This window comes from Corvus moneduloides, chromosome 8, assembly GCF_009650955.1.
Source record: "Corvus moneduloides isolate bCorMon1 chromosome 8, bCorMon1.pri, whole genome shotgun sequence".
Taxonomy (NCBI): domain Eukaryota; kingdom Metazoa; phylum Chordata; class Aves; order Passeriformes; family Corvidae; genus Corvus; species Corvus moneduloides.
Genome location: NC_045483.1, coordinates 15,785,589 through 15,799,984, shown reverse-complemented (window position 1 = coordinate 15,799,984; position 14,396 = coordinate 15,785,589). Strand labels below are relative to the sequence as shown.

Genomic DNA, 14,396 nt, shown 5'->3' with positions numbered 1-14,396 from the left:
GACTTGCTGGATTTTCAAATTTCTTTTCCAAGTTATTTATTTTGCTTTTTCACTCTGTATTTTGTATATATTTTGTTTTTAGTTCACGGTCCTAGTCCCAGAACTTTCTTGCAAAGTTCTTGTGCACCGCTAAGGACCTTTATGAGTTTTTTATGTTGTTGGGATTGTTTGGCAATAGACTGGTGGCCTGTGGAAACAATGCAAAAGGCAAATCCAGGAGATGGAACAGTATCAGCTCACAAAACCAGGAGAACCTGTTCATGCTGGGAAATGAGGAAAGATAAGTGTGTGTGTGTGCAGAAGCACCAGTCATCTTGGAAGAAATTGCTGAATTTAGAAAACAGTTTTCAAATCTGCTGAGTACAAATGAATTACTACTGAATTGAAAGCTACTGAGAAAAATTGTAATAGCCCTTTTATTTAGGAGCTAGAATGTTAGCCCTTACTTGTGTTTTATCACCCACACTGCAAAGTCTGTAGTCAGCATGCGTTATACTTATGCACTGCCACAACATACTCGTAAAATCTGTTGCATCTAAAATTTCCTTTACTAGATTTATCTTGCTCAAGTACTATAATGGGAAGTGTTATAATTGCCTGGTAAAGGGTTTTGATTAAATTGATTTTCCTGTGTCTAATGTAGGTCTGTGTTAATCTTGAAAAGATATTGCAGGTTTGTATGCCCCTTAAAAGGTTATGAAGATGCAGCATTCTAACAAGCCTGCCCTGCATAACCTTGCCGCGACACTTCGATTTCTTTCTCCCTTTTTCCACTTGTATCCGTGTGCACAGCTTCTTGGCAGGTTACAGAACAAAGTAGGACCTCCCAGGGATTTGCTGCTATAGTAGCATAGTTAAAATATAACATACATATGTTAATAAAGGACAATTAAATTCAATTTGTAGGCTGTGTCCTCTTCTGAACTCACGCCTTCCGACCTCTAAGACTGTAATCTCAGGAATGTTTAAAGTTGGAATAAGCTATCATTGTGGCAAAAGCAGCAGTCCTGCCCTTTTACTCTCCTGCCACTGTTGGTTTTGCCAGCTCAGCTCTGCTATGGCTGTATAGTAAACCCAATCAGGGCACACATCTGACTAAAAAATACTTCCTTACCCCTATTTAGGATATAAGCTGTATCTTTGCATTCATATTTTCTCTTCAAAAAGATGTTATAGTTGGGTATTGAAGCATCTGACCTCTTTACTTACATGCAGTACATGTATCTAAAAGAGGCAAATAGAGAAAGACAACAAAAATTCTTGCTTTGAAGGAATGATATAGATTCTATTGAATCAATTTACTAATATATAACTAGAAAGGATTTTTTTTCACATCAAAGTTAACGCTTTTTCTTTTCAATTTAGACTTGCATTTTTTTTTTAAGGAAGTGGATATGAAATAAAACAAACTCTTCTCTCTGACCACATATTACTAAGGAGTGGGTTGTTTTAACCAAAATAAAGTTTTCTTTTTGGAAAAAACCCCCCACCTCAGTGACCCTCAGTGTTTTGGATGTTTTTGTTTGGTTTGAGGTTATTTTTCCCCCTAGGATCTATTTTAGATTTCCTGGACATACATTTTATTTTATATTCCAATGTATTGATCCAGTTGGATAGATCAACAAGTCCTCTTTTAAATACAGTATACAAACGTTGGCATTCTAAGCAGCTGTAGAAGACATAAAAATCATCAACAATGAGAACTGAAAATCAGTGAGCTCACTTGAACTTCAGTACTTAGTATAGCTTCTAACAGAAATCATGTATTATTCTTTGAACATCGTGTTTGACTGCCAAAAAATGCTCAATAGATGAAATAAAGGTGTATAGAAAATAATGGTAGTCCACTTATAAAAAGTACAGTATTAGCACAGTATTAGAAATTGGGTCTTCAGTTTACAGAGCAGGCACTGTGGGAACGTGAAATTTTTGACACTAAGATTATCTGTATTTCAGAGTTTTCTGTAACAGCAAGCTTTTAATGATGTGTATTTATTTTAATTCCAGAACAGGAATATTAAAAGAAAGCTTAATTTATACCAGTGAACTCAGTTCTCTCCTTTACTTTTGTTTAAAGACAACCTAAGAACAAGAGGGTTCAAGAGAAATAATATTTATTAAGACAAAACTTTTATTACCTCTTCTATGGCTACTTCTGCTTTTTCTCTGAGGATTTTAAATTTTAGTTTTTCTATCAAGAATATCCTCTAGTAACTAGCATGTGAAAAACATTGTTCCAGGAATTGTGGGAGCATATTACAATGAAGGTTTCAGTTTGCAGAGTAGACTGTTGCACCACTCTTCATCAACTGTAGCATAATATAGTATACAACCTCCCCCCCTTTTTTTTGTAATGATAGTGATGAGAATAGGAAAACAAATGTTTTTTTAGCGACAGGATGACTACAAGGGGCCATTCTGTTATGCTGTCTTACGGCGTACGGTACTCCAGATACATTGGTAGATTGTCCCCTCCATGTGATCATTCCTGAGCTTTGAAACTGGTTGTTCTAGTCGGCCTTCTAAAGAGTGATTCTGGTATTTGTTTTTCTTTTCTTTTTCCCTTCTACTTACCAAAAGCAGAAGCAGAACTACAGTGAATTAAAATGAGAAATTCAAACAATACAAACCAACCCTTGCTCAGGTTTTTGAGTGCCCTACAGTGGAAGTGTTATCCTAGCTTCCTTTATTTTTTTTTGCACCTAGTGTACTTTCCTTAAACCTGTCAGATTAATGTGAGACATTTGAAGAATTAATTGGTACTTTCTGGAGCAAAGGTGCCTGCTGGTGTCTTGAGCATTGCTTGCTTCTGCTCTGGTATTAAGATAGCACAGTGACAGAAGGCAGATGTTGAAGCTGTAAACCAAAAATCTCTGAAACAATTTCACTTCTCCAGTGTAAGCATTAATATTGCTTTATTTCTAAGTTGTTATTTAAATGATAATGTTTAGAATTAGCTATTGCTTGTATGTGTATTTTTAGAAGTATTTAAAAGCCTCTTTGCATAGCTGTACTGGTGAAAACAGCAGTTGCAAAATGAAGGGTATAATTTTAAACAACTGTAGACATATTTATAAATTTTTATTTTTTTCTTATAAAGAGTTCTTGCGAGAAGAAATGTAGAATTGGATGCTGGAATTCATGTAACAGGAAATGAGCCTATGTTAGAAAATTTAAGTTTTTCAATAACTCTTGTTGTTTTCTTCTTTTTTTTTTTTTTTTCTTCTAGGACCGGAATAGGCCCTATGACACTTTTAACTTGCACTCTTTGGAAAATTCCTTAATGGATATGATAAGGACTGATCATGAGCCTCTGAAAGGTAAACACTACCCTCCCAGTGGCCCACCAATGAGTTTCGCTGATATAATGTGGAGGAATCATTTTACAGGTTAGGAATATTCATATGTCCATGCTTGCTTGGTGTTTAAACAAAAAGTCAGCTTTTCAGTATTTCTATAAACTTTTTGTTAATGAATGAGTTTCCAGTTATGTGAAATTTCTGTTCTCCCATTTTAAGATCAACTTCTCTACTAGGAAGATGAGGTGAAATGTGTATACATTTATTGTAAGTGTACAATCATAGTATTATCTAACTGGCATATCTGAAACATGGGATTTTGTATCAGCAAATTGTAGAATGAGATCTCTTGCTGCAGTCACTTCAAAAAATGTTTCATGCAGCTGGAGTCCAATTGTTGTGTTCAACATCTTTTTCAAAGGTTATACTTATGTGTGGATTATCAGCTACGATACCGTGGTCCCAAACCAACCACTGTATCGAGGTTACTCTCTATATTTATTTCAGGTTTCTTTTAAACAAATTTATCTTAATTTGGATTTCAAATTGTTAGGAGGAGCCAAAAGATGTTAGATGTTGTTAAGTGCTGGGAAAGTTTTGATTATTTATGCTGTTAAACTGTGTTTGTTCTACCAGGTGTTGCATTAGACATGAAACCATTTCTAATACTTCACTGGTAGTGTATAATGAAAGGTGTGGCAGCATTTCATTGAATTCCTGATCAACCTGCACCCTCCTTTGTCTTAAGTTTGAAACTTTGCTTGGAACATCACCCTTCTTGGTATATGTGCCCCCTCATGTCCCAGTAGATACTTGGAGCAAAAAATAATTCTCTTAGGATGGAACAAGATTAGAATGTGGTTAGGAGGATTAAGCATACAAGATTCTGATGGGAAGACCAAATTGAAATGCTTCTGGGATATTTTCCTCTTGTTTTGGGGTCTGAGTTTCTCGTGCTCTGTTTGGTTCAGAGGAGGTAGTGGAGGAGCTCTAGGTGAGAAAGGGAGAGTCTTATCCTCTTGTCTGTGGTAGGTGAAGCTCCAAACCCTTCTCTCAATCTGAGGTATGGTCAGACTTTGTCCTGTAGGCCATGGAAATTGAATTTATTTCAAGGTCACCAAAGCACTTCTTTTAAAGCATGATCCACTTGGCCTTGAGAGGGCGTGTGATTAAGTGACTTTTTTGGGGAGGGATTTTTTTTTTTTCTTTCAAGCATGGAACAGAGCAAGTCTGACAGATTGTTAGTGCAGCAGAAACTACCTGATCCTCACTCTTGAAATATTGAGTTACTTATATTGAGTGAGTGCTGACCTAGTCTGATTGGCAGGCTGGCTTGGTGCTTTCCAGCAAGGAGACCCAGGGTCACTCAGTCAGTTCTTTTTACTCAGTGTATTTCTTGCTGTGAAAGAGATTTGAAATCTAGCTCTGAGATTTCTGGACTTAAATTACCAGCATATCCATCTAATTTGCATTTTATCATAAGCCCAGTCTTGGGAGAAGGTGCTCGGTATCAGCTCTTGTTTTGTTTCTAAAACCAATTTCTTTTTCTCAGCCTTTCCTGCCAGATAGGGGAAACCTTCTGTATGTTCCTGTCTTTCTGTCCTCATAGTCTGAGAACTGTGTAGCTTTACAAATCATTTGCCATTTTTGTGCTTTGAGATTTAAGGAATGTAAATTAATTGAAAAGGAATTCTCATTTTCATTTGTCCTAAGACACTTTGACAGACTTCCCTACCTGCTTTCTTTGCCATCATGACCAGCTTCAACATTTTTCTTTTCTTTCAGTCAATACTCATAAATACTTTCCCTCTTTCAAAAGGAGGGGAAAAAAAGAGGAAAAAAATCCAGTTAAGGAACTGTTAAGCTTCGCCTGGTTAATGACAAATTCCAGTGTATGGCCCAGGGTATCTGGCTGCTCCCCATGTCAGTCATAACAAGGCCTCTGTAACAGAAGTGTGCAGTATCTCATAAGATGTTTTCCTGAACGGTCTTATTTATTTTCTGAGTTGCCAGTAAAATATATTATACACTACAAAAATATGAGGGACAGTTTTGCTTTAATAAGGAAAGGTTGTATTTGCAGTATTTTATAAGCTTTTTAATTTACATTCTGCTTTGACCTGAAGCTGTAGGGCAAAAGTGAATTATCGGAATAGCTATGGGTAGATGCTGCTTATCACTGACCAGAATATTTCTTTCCTACATAAAAGTGTCTCCTGTCTGTGGTGTAATATGTCACTGTTGCAATATGTTTATCCATGTCAAACTATTGCATTACAACACAAACAGATGCATTCTGATCTATAAAAAATATTTTGATCGGTAGTAACTAGCAGCTGCCTTTGTTCTATTTTTAAATAATTAAATAAAATATTTCAGCTGTGTTAGATCATATGCTGTGCACATGTGCTACTGACAGGTCATGAAACTAAGTATGAAATTGAGGAGAGAAATCATGTCCTTCAAAGTATTTCTTTTAAATTTACTGTTACACTAGATAACAGTAATATTTGGGTTTTATTCTAAATCAGAACAGAAACAAGCTTTGTGATTTACAAATCCCCACCTAACAAAAATTCTGATTTTTTTCAGAGTATTAGTGTGACACAACTTCAAATATAAGTAATTGGAGACAACACAAGTACAAGGAGATTTCAAGAGTTGGCTCTATTGTACCTACTTTTAACAGAGATCATATTGTAGAAAGATACATAAAGCATGTGTTGATTATGTCATAATATTTCAGTAGAGATCAAGATGTTGAATATATATGTACAACATTCAGAGGCAGAAACAGCATCTGTGAGGAAACTTTTTCTCCTGGTTTTCAGTACTTATTTGTGTAATACAAAACTGAAGTTGCTGGGTTACTTCATAACTATTGTAAAGACTATCAGGTCATATGAAAACTAAGCAAAATTTAAGATTTCTTGTTTGCATTTAAATTAACTACATTTTGACAGCCAGTTGTTTGAAGATTACATGCAACTTAGTGTTGTAATAAATATAGAATGGACCTTTACATTTCCACTTGGATTTGGATTAATTTCAATACATTCCACCTGATTTTGTTCAGCTCTAAGTGTTCCTAAGCTTTTTGTAAGCAAAGCACTAAATTTGCCACATGACCTAAGAAAAGTGAAGATGAATGGATCGTATTTGTGTTTGCAGTCAGCAACTGAACACAAAGGTCATGTAAATAGAAGAAATGTTGTCATCTCAGTCCTAGAAATGGTGCTACCCTGTTAGAGCTTTTTGCAACACTTTCATTAGAAAAAAGTGCAGTGTACTAGCATTTCCCAAAATCTCGATGCTCATCAGACCCCTTTCTGTAAATGCTCATGAAAAACAGTGTGCAGACAGATGTGTTTGCACGTGTATTTGTGTTTAAAATTAGGCCCCTCATGCTAATCCTTTTAAAGGACAGTATGTTGCCTTTCCATTTAAAACTCCTCTTATTTAAGAAAATCCTCTTTAGTATTTTTTTTCAGGACAGAATATGGTCATTAAATGGTTCATATTTCTTAAATAAGTGCCTTTTCCAACGATCCTGTAGTGTGATCATACTTCCTAATTTGCTGCTGGCAACCACTATGTCCTTGTCTTTGACCTGCTGAATCTGTTTGGTCAGGAATGGTGGGGATTTTTTGTTTGATTTTAGTTTAAGAAGTGGTTATAGAGATAGCAAATTTTCCTTCTCTTTATTTCCATTTTTTCATTGTGTTGTTGAAGACTGACCTTACAAAGAGCTAAAGGTGTTTTGCTTTTTTTCTTTCTTGCTTTGCTACTGTTTTGAGGGGTTTGTATATTTTAGTATAGATTGCTAATGGAAAAGTCTGCTTTGATATTGTTTTATTTTAGTCCCCCCTCCCCCCACGCCAGTGAAAAATATCAATATTACTCTTTTGAATACAGTTCTAGAACTTCATGTAGAATGATCATATGTGTACAAATACTTGTCTACCACTTACAAGTAATGCCAAATTTAACTTTATGTTCAAGTCTTGCTTTCAAAGTACTATTATTTTGAAAATACAGCTGTTTTCAAGCTAAAAATGTTTGCCCTACTTAAATATATGCAAGACTGTTGTGTTTTATTGGAGCAATGTAATTTACTTATAAAGTCTGCATTTCATTGTAATATATATGCTGTTTTATTTATAGGTTGCTTTCCCTACTGATAGGCTATATATGCTTACTCAGTGATAGGAAGAAGTTTTATTACTGATATTCATAGCTGATAATTATACACTTTTCTTCACATTGCCACAATATGTTTTTGCACAGTTAAAGTATATGTGTGTGATCACAATAATAGTTCTTCATATTTCCCTTCTGGAAAACAATAGTACTTTTGTTCTGCTCAGTATTTTAGTTTTTTTAAAGATCTGTAAGTGTAGGTGTTTAAATTATGGGTGTGAGCAAATGGCAGATATACATTAAAAACAGGGGAGAGAATAAAGTCAATAAACTTCTTCAGAGAGTTACCTTTTGTTTTTATAATTTTTTATGCAGACCCTTGCTTACAACATTCTTGGTGTTGAAATTGTCTTGGGCCTATATGTTGAGTTAGTGTAGCATAGTTTCAGATGTCTGTAATTTTGGGGGGAAAAGAGAGAGAATGGTCTAAGGTCTTCTCAGGTAAAAATTATTAAAATTCTTTTATATGCACACGTGCTTCATGCTTTGTGGCCATTTGTGAATCCTGGAGCACACACTCATGGCTGAGCTGGGGGGATGGGAGGGGTGTGTGTGGAGTTGTAACTTGTGCTGTAAACCAGGCTTCCGAATACATGCGAGTCAGATGAATAATCTTGTTTCACACGTTTGGGGTAATGTTCAGGTCTTGCTTTGATTTTTGCACTCTCCTGTGTCTAAACTTTACCCTACCCCGCTTGCTAGCTATCCATCCAAATAAGTATTGCTGTTTTTCAGTGCCTTTTGTTGGCACCATCTTGGAAATCATAGAAAAGATAAGATTGATAAAGGAGGTATTATTACTAAAGAAACAGAGCAGACATAGTCCCGTTGCCCATTTCATTTGACCTTGCCACAGGATTATGTAGTCATAAATTGTAATTGATATCAACAGTGATCTTAAGAATTATGTGAGAGAAAGTTCTCATTTCCAGTAAGTTCTCATTCCCAGTAAGTTCAGGACAGGTCAATAGCAGGCCAGCTATTTTCTAGCAAATCTTATGCCAAATACTAATTGCTGAATTGGTATAAGGGGTCAGTCTTGGTGCAAATCATGAAATACAGTAGTGCAAGAAGTTTTATTCAATACACAAGCAATGAACATTGTTTCTTGGAATGTTGATTGTAACATGAAAATGATGAGAATAGGTAACTGTAATCTTAAAAGTCCTTCACTATGCGAGTATTCATAGCCGGGGGCTGATTAGGGCTACACAAGTTCAAAAAACCATAAAGCACTTAGGAAGAGAAAATTAATAAAAGAAGAAATGCAATAGTGGTAAAACTGTCTCTGATACTCACGTTTGCTATTTCCAGAACAATATTATTTCTCAAAACTGATCATGTAACTCAAAATTATCTACACAATTAAGAAAAATTTATTTGCAAAAGAATCAATAAAGGTTCATATGTGGGAAGGGTATACTTCCTTAAGTTGTTAGAAAGATTTCAGAATTCATTCAAGATCATTACTCTCTTTTACAAAGATCAAGGTAAAGTCAAATTCTATTTAGCATCTCATTTCCAGTATAATACAGAAGAGAAGATGCACAGCCTTGATGTGCTCCAAAAAGGAATTGGGCTCTCTGCCATGGCAAGTATGATATTGCACATGCAGCAGGGCACTCAGGCAGTCCAGCCAGAAAAGTCTCTCCAAATGTTGTTAGGAGAGAGAATGTAAGAAATTTAATAATGTGAGATAAGCAACAGTGCAGCCTGGGCTGTACAAGAGTCATTAAGCCTTCATTTATGCTCTGAAGTGTTTGAAGAGCAAGAAGTATACAACTAGATTTTTTTCTTTCTAAACTAGGAATTGAAAAGACGTAAAAGAGTGATAATTGTTGCAGCCTAACTGCAATACTCTTGAGTGCATGTTATAAAAGCATATAATTGAAAATATACTCACTAAATAGTTATGAAACCAAGACAGGCAAACTGAAAATGGCAGATGTACACTGAATACAAGTACTGGGGATGATGTTACTGGAAGGGTTGCTATTTATGATTTCAGTGAACTGCTGGAATCCATAACTTCTGTGCTCTTAACTTCTCTATGTTTCTGTTTAATGTGCTTAATATTCTTGAAAAGTAATACTTTTATCTAGAGGTTTTGTTTTAAAACTGTAATTAGAATATGTGCTTATATAGATTTCATAAAGGTTCAGGTAACATACATATGATTTTCATAAAATTGATTGTTTTCCTGTAGTCATTTATGTGTTTCACCTAAATAGGTCTTTGAAAGTACATATTCTTAATTATACTTCACAGTTCTGCATTGCACCTTTAAATTACAAAATTATAATTTCCTTTCTGTGCTCTCTTGTTGTTCCTTAGAGAATTATGCAGTTTTGTAATCTGCAGATGGCCTCTTTTTTCAATTGAATAATTTGCTTCAAGCAACAAAATATTAAAACACTATAGCCAATATGAAAGGCTGTATAATTATTCATAATTAATTAATTGTTTTGTGATTGGTGTATTGCCAGTCTCTTTTGAATGCTTTTAATAGAGGTGTGTTTTGGAAGGATTCCATTAATGTGTTTCTATAGAGTTGCACGAGGGACCTCTGAAGATGTACAGAATTATCCTGCACGCTGGCTTAGCTCAGTGTGAGAACATGTTCTTCTGCTTGTGCTGCTCTGTATTTTCTGCTCCTCTTAAAAGATAGCTGACAAGAACAGTTTAAAAATAGCAGGCCAAGGGCAGGTGACAAAATGTCACACAAGCAGCACCTGGTCCGGTGACAGCCTGGAGGGAGGAAAAAACTAAACCCAGATGTCACAGATAGGATTCTATTTCTGAAGCTGGTCAAACAGCAGAATTTCTGGCTCAGCAAAGGAAAAGAGAAGGGCCCATCCAAACATTATACATTCAAAATTTACTCTATTTTTTTCATAGCAGATTCTTTTTCTCTTTTTTCCTATTCCAAGTAATAATTTTGAAGTACAAATTAGTACAGACACCTTTTCTTTTTACAAGTAATATCTGTAACCTCACACTCATTAGTACACTGTTAAAGAAAAGGGAATTAATGTCCATCTGGAGAGATGTCTGAAGTATTTTAGCAAAGGTTATACTAACTGAAATAATACCAGCTTTAATGTTTCTGCAGTGCCAGATTAATGTGAAAATATGTATAGGAGAATTATGTCTGTAATTAGGAAATGTGAAGTGGTTAATGAAGATCAGCTCTTTAAGAAGCTTTACTCAAGGAGTTGGAAAGTAAAAATGGAGATTCTATTTACCTTCTCTCCCCACTTCTTTCTGGAGGTGCTCTTTGCTTCATAGCCTTATTGTGGTGGCATTTTGTTCTAAAAGGAGAAAACTTCAATGTGAAGAAAAGATTTATTTACTTTTCTTAACCTGCTTATGACTTAGTTTCAGAAGTATATTGAAACTTCATGCTGCATCTGTTCGGAAAGAATATTCATTACAGCACAGCAGTTTCAGTGACTGGAAATAGAAGGCTTTGACTATCAATAGGAACTAAAAATGTTGGAGAGGATTGGCTTTAGTTCTGCTTTGCCAGAGTTTGTTTGTTAAAACTTGGGTTTGCAGAAGTACAGGAACATCACAATTTTATTGGTATTTCAGTGCAGTGAGTGGGTCCTGAACTCCCATATTTGAGTGTCCATGTAGTGAAGAAATGTAAAGTGACCTCTTCTTACTTCCCAAACTTAACCACAGACCTAGAGACAGGAAGAGCCTATGAAATGGAATTACATTATATACATAAAGTTACTTAGGTTACTTAGTTGAAATAAATTTTTGCATGGCTGTAATTATCCTTTTGTATCTTTTTCAAGGAAAGGACTAATACAAATTAAAGCTTGCAGATTGTCTTGGGTAGTTTAATTTAAAAACTCCTATGACAAGGTTTCTTCAGGATAACATCTAATACTTCATCTCAGTTAAATAGTATCCAGTACTAATCTGAAGTGCTGTTGTTGGCTTATTTCTTGCTTTAACAGCAAAAGTAGGTTTCTGTGGACTAAGTCTCCTTTGGGTCAAGAATATTTAATTTTCAAAGTACATATGAATGTACTGCTTGAGAATGATACTCCTTCTAACCTAGTGTCTTATCTCAAATGGTAGATGATGGAAGATTCTTAGGGAAGAATGCAAAACCAGGGTAAGAACTCTCTCTCCAGCTATCTGTTAACTTGAGAGCTTCTGGTGCTTCATGTAGTATGAAAAATAGTGATTTATTTTTACCAATTAAATGGAGTTTTGCAATGCTGTACTCGTTATTGAAAACCGACTATAAATGGTGTAACTGCAGCAAGGTTGAACTCGAGGCCTTGTTTTGAAAGGGTAAGCATAATGCTTTCTTAGTGAAAAGTAAAGGAAATGTATTAAAAATAACGTTTATTTTGTGATTTTCACTGTTTTAAGTACATAATACTGAAGGTACTGTGGTGTTAAATATTTTAAATGTGTATTCTTGGGAAGTTGTCTTCAACAGGTGGAAGATTCAGCTACCCTGACTGTTCATCCCCTTTAGAAATTTTTCATATTAATGAATTTAATTCAGTTTGAAATAAACCCATTGAAAATAACTTTTGCTTACATTGCAGGGCGTATGGGAATAAACTTCCATCATCCAGGAACAGACAATATTATGGCTCTTAATAGTAAGTAGTTAATGTCTAGTGATTTATATTGCCATGTTGAATATTATTTCTTATTGTGTGTGTAGCTGCACAATCAGACATAAATATGTGTAATGTTTGCACAGAAATTCATGTTCTCTCTCTGAAAATGTTTTCCATAAATCAATCACCTCTGATTCTTTATATTAGCTTTGTAATGGCTTTATGTGTTTCACTGGAAGCTTCACAATGCCTGCTATAGATAGTATTACAGAACAGTCTCTCATGTTCCCTCTTTTGTGGGTGTGTATGTGTGTTAAAGCTGTAACTTTAATTTCTGATACCTCTCCAGACATACTTCTTCCTGTTGGGATGAGCTGTTACAAGTTTTGCATATAATTACATGGACTGATGGTGTTTGCTTTGTTGGTTTCTATTATGTAGACAGGAATGGAGAGAATGTTTAGACATCTAAATAATGAGGGAAAACTCCGCTGAGAGATTATTGCATTTTTTTGTGTCAGGAAATAAAAGTAAAATTAAAATTCCAGTCATGAACATATGGATTCAAAAAAACTTGGCAGAATGGACCTGGAAGACAGTTCCTATATGGGGAGGGTGGGGGACAGGGTGTCAGGCACCACCAGCATAATGCTGAACTGAATTGTGCAAAGCAGAGTATTTGTCTGTCTAATCCTGAGAAATGCTGACTATTTTGAAATGTCCATTTTTGTTTACAATGTTGTATTAGACATGTTAGGGTTATTTACAAACTTCTCTAAAATTTTTTGCCTTTCAAAAAAACCCACTTCAACCCACTACACACTATGTAAGTTAGACTGAGTATAGCTGAAAACTGCAGGGGTTTTTTGTGTAGTACCAAGCAAAGAATAATTTACAGATGTGAAGAACTGAAAATTTGTCATAGGCAAGATGCAAGGTGTTTAACACTTGGCTTTAAAGGCCAGCTTTTGGAACCTTTATGACTTAGCTCGTGCTCTTCTTAGTTTTATACTGTTAATGGTAAGGTGATACTTTGGGGAGATTTTGTTGTCGTAGTTAGCATATAAGCCCGATTTTCTTATGGCACATGAAATTTTGGGAAATCAAGTTATTAACTAGGAGAAATGTTTTGTTTTATTAAAGACTTTATTAAAAGAGGAAGCTGTTCATGCCTCTGTGTGTGTGTAAATAAGTTCTACACAGTACAGTTGTCAGGTGTTTGACATGAGTTCTGGTCTCAGAATGTATTTGTTGTTCTAAAGTGGGCATTTCAACAAGCTAACTGCAACAGAAATACATTTGTGAAGATGGGATATTATGATTGAATTTTGAGTTACCTTTAAAAATTGACAGTTATGATGAAATACATAGTAGTATTTCTTCCAAAGTCTAAAAGTGATTTTTGAAAGATGGGGATGAAAAACTGAAACGAAAAGTTACACTATTTTGGGACAACTTGCTTTTATCTTAAATTAATGATGTGCTTTATTCTGGTTTCTTTCTAATGAAAATAATGAAAAAAACTTTTTCCTAATTTCTTTGAAATTTTTACAGCAGACAGATACTCTAATAGTTTATAAAACCAATGATCTTTTGAAGCTATAGTCCTGGTACATGGTTAAAATATCAACATAGCTAACTGAGGGACTGAAATGAAATATATTTAGGCATTTGCACTACTTAAAATATTATGGGTTTATTGAAGTATTGACTGTTTAAAGACTTAAGTAAGCCCAGAATCATAAACATGCAATTTATGAAAAATGAAATTAATCACAAATCAAAAGTCTGAATAAGTTCCCATATATTTTTCCTCTTCTGCAACTCTTCTCCCTTTATTTCTTTACTAGGCAAGGCCACACCACTTCTGGCCATCAATAAGAGCCCTAAGCTAGAATTATTGAAACCTGTAGGGTTTTGCTTTTAGATCTTTCAAGAGCTAAGAATAAAAGCAAACATTCAAGTACAAAAGCTTAAAAATTACTTTCTGTGACTGAAATTCTTTTTTGTATGCAGCTCAACTTGAAAAATTTAGAACTAGGTAATTCCCATGTCATCCATTACCTTTGTTGTGGGGAAATACAGCAAAGAAAATTAGTTCAAGAAGAAGTATTCTTTTCTGTGCTGGAATGGCTATGATTTGGGTTAAAAGATATAAAATAAGTAAAATAAAAATTCCCAAAAGATACTTCATCACAGTATTTTTTGGAATAATTTTGAGAACTTATGTAATATCTTTAAATCATAATACTTGCCATATCTGTGTTTAATTTCTGTGAAACTAAACATAGTCTGCTGAGTC

At 34.8% G+C, this 14,396-nt stretch overlaps 1 protein-coding gene across 8 annotated transcripts in view; it reads left to right on the top strand.

Moving 5' to 3' along the window:
* CPEB3 (cytoplasmic polyadenylation element binding protein 3) overlaps positions 1-14,396 on the top strand; it is an 80,410-nt gene that overhangs the window by 25,332 nt on the left and 40,682 nt on the right. For 6 of the 8 annotated variants that reach the window (XM_032117078.1, XM_032117077.1, XM_032117081.1 and 3 more), the window contains exons 3-4: positions 3,230-3,389; positions 12,077-12,133. In XM_032117078.1, coding sequence (XP_031972969.1) covers positions 3,230-3,389; positions 12,077-12,133 — 217 coding nt within the window. The remainder of the gene's footprint in view (positions 1-3,229; positions 3,390-12,076; positions 12,134-14,396) is intronic. The other 2 variants (XM_032117083.1, XM_032117082.1) reach the window with 1 other exon arrangement.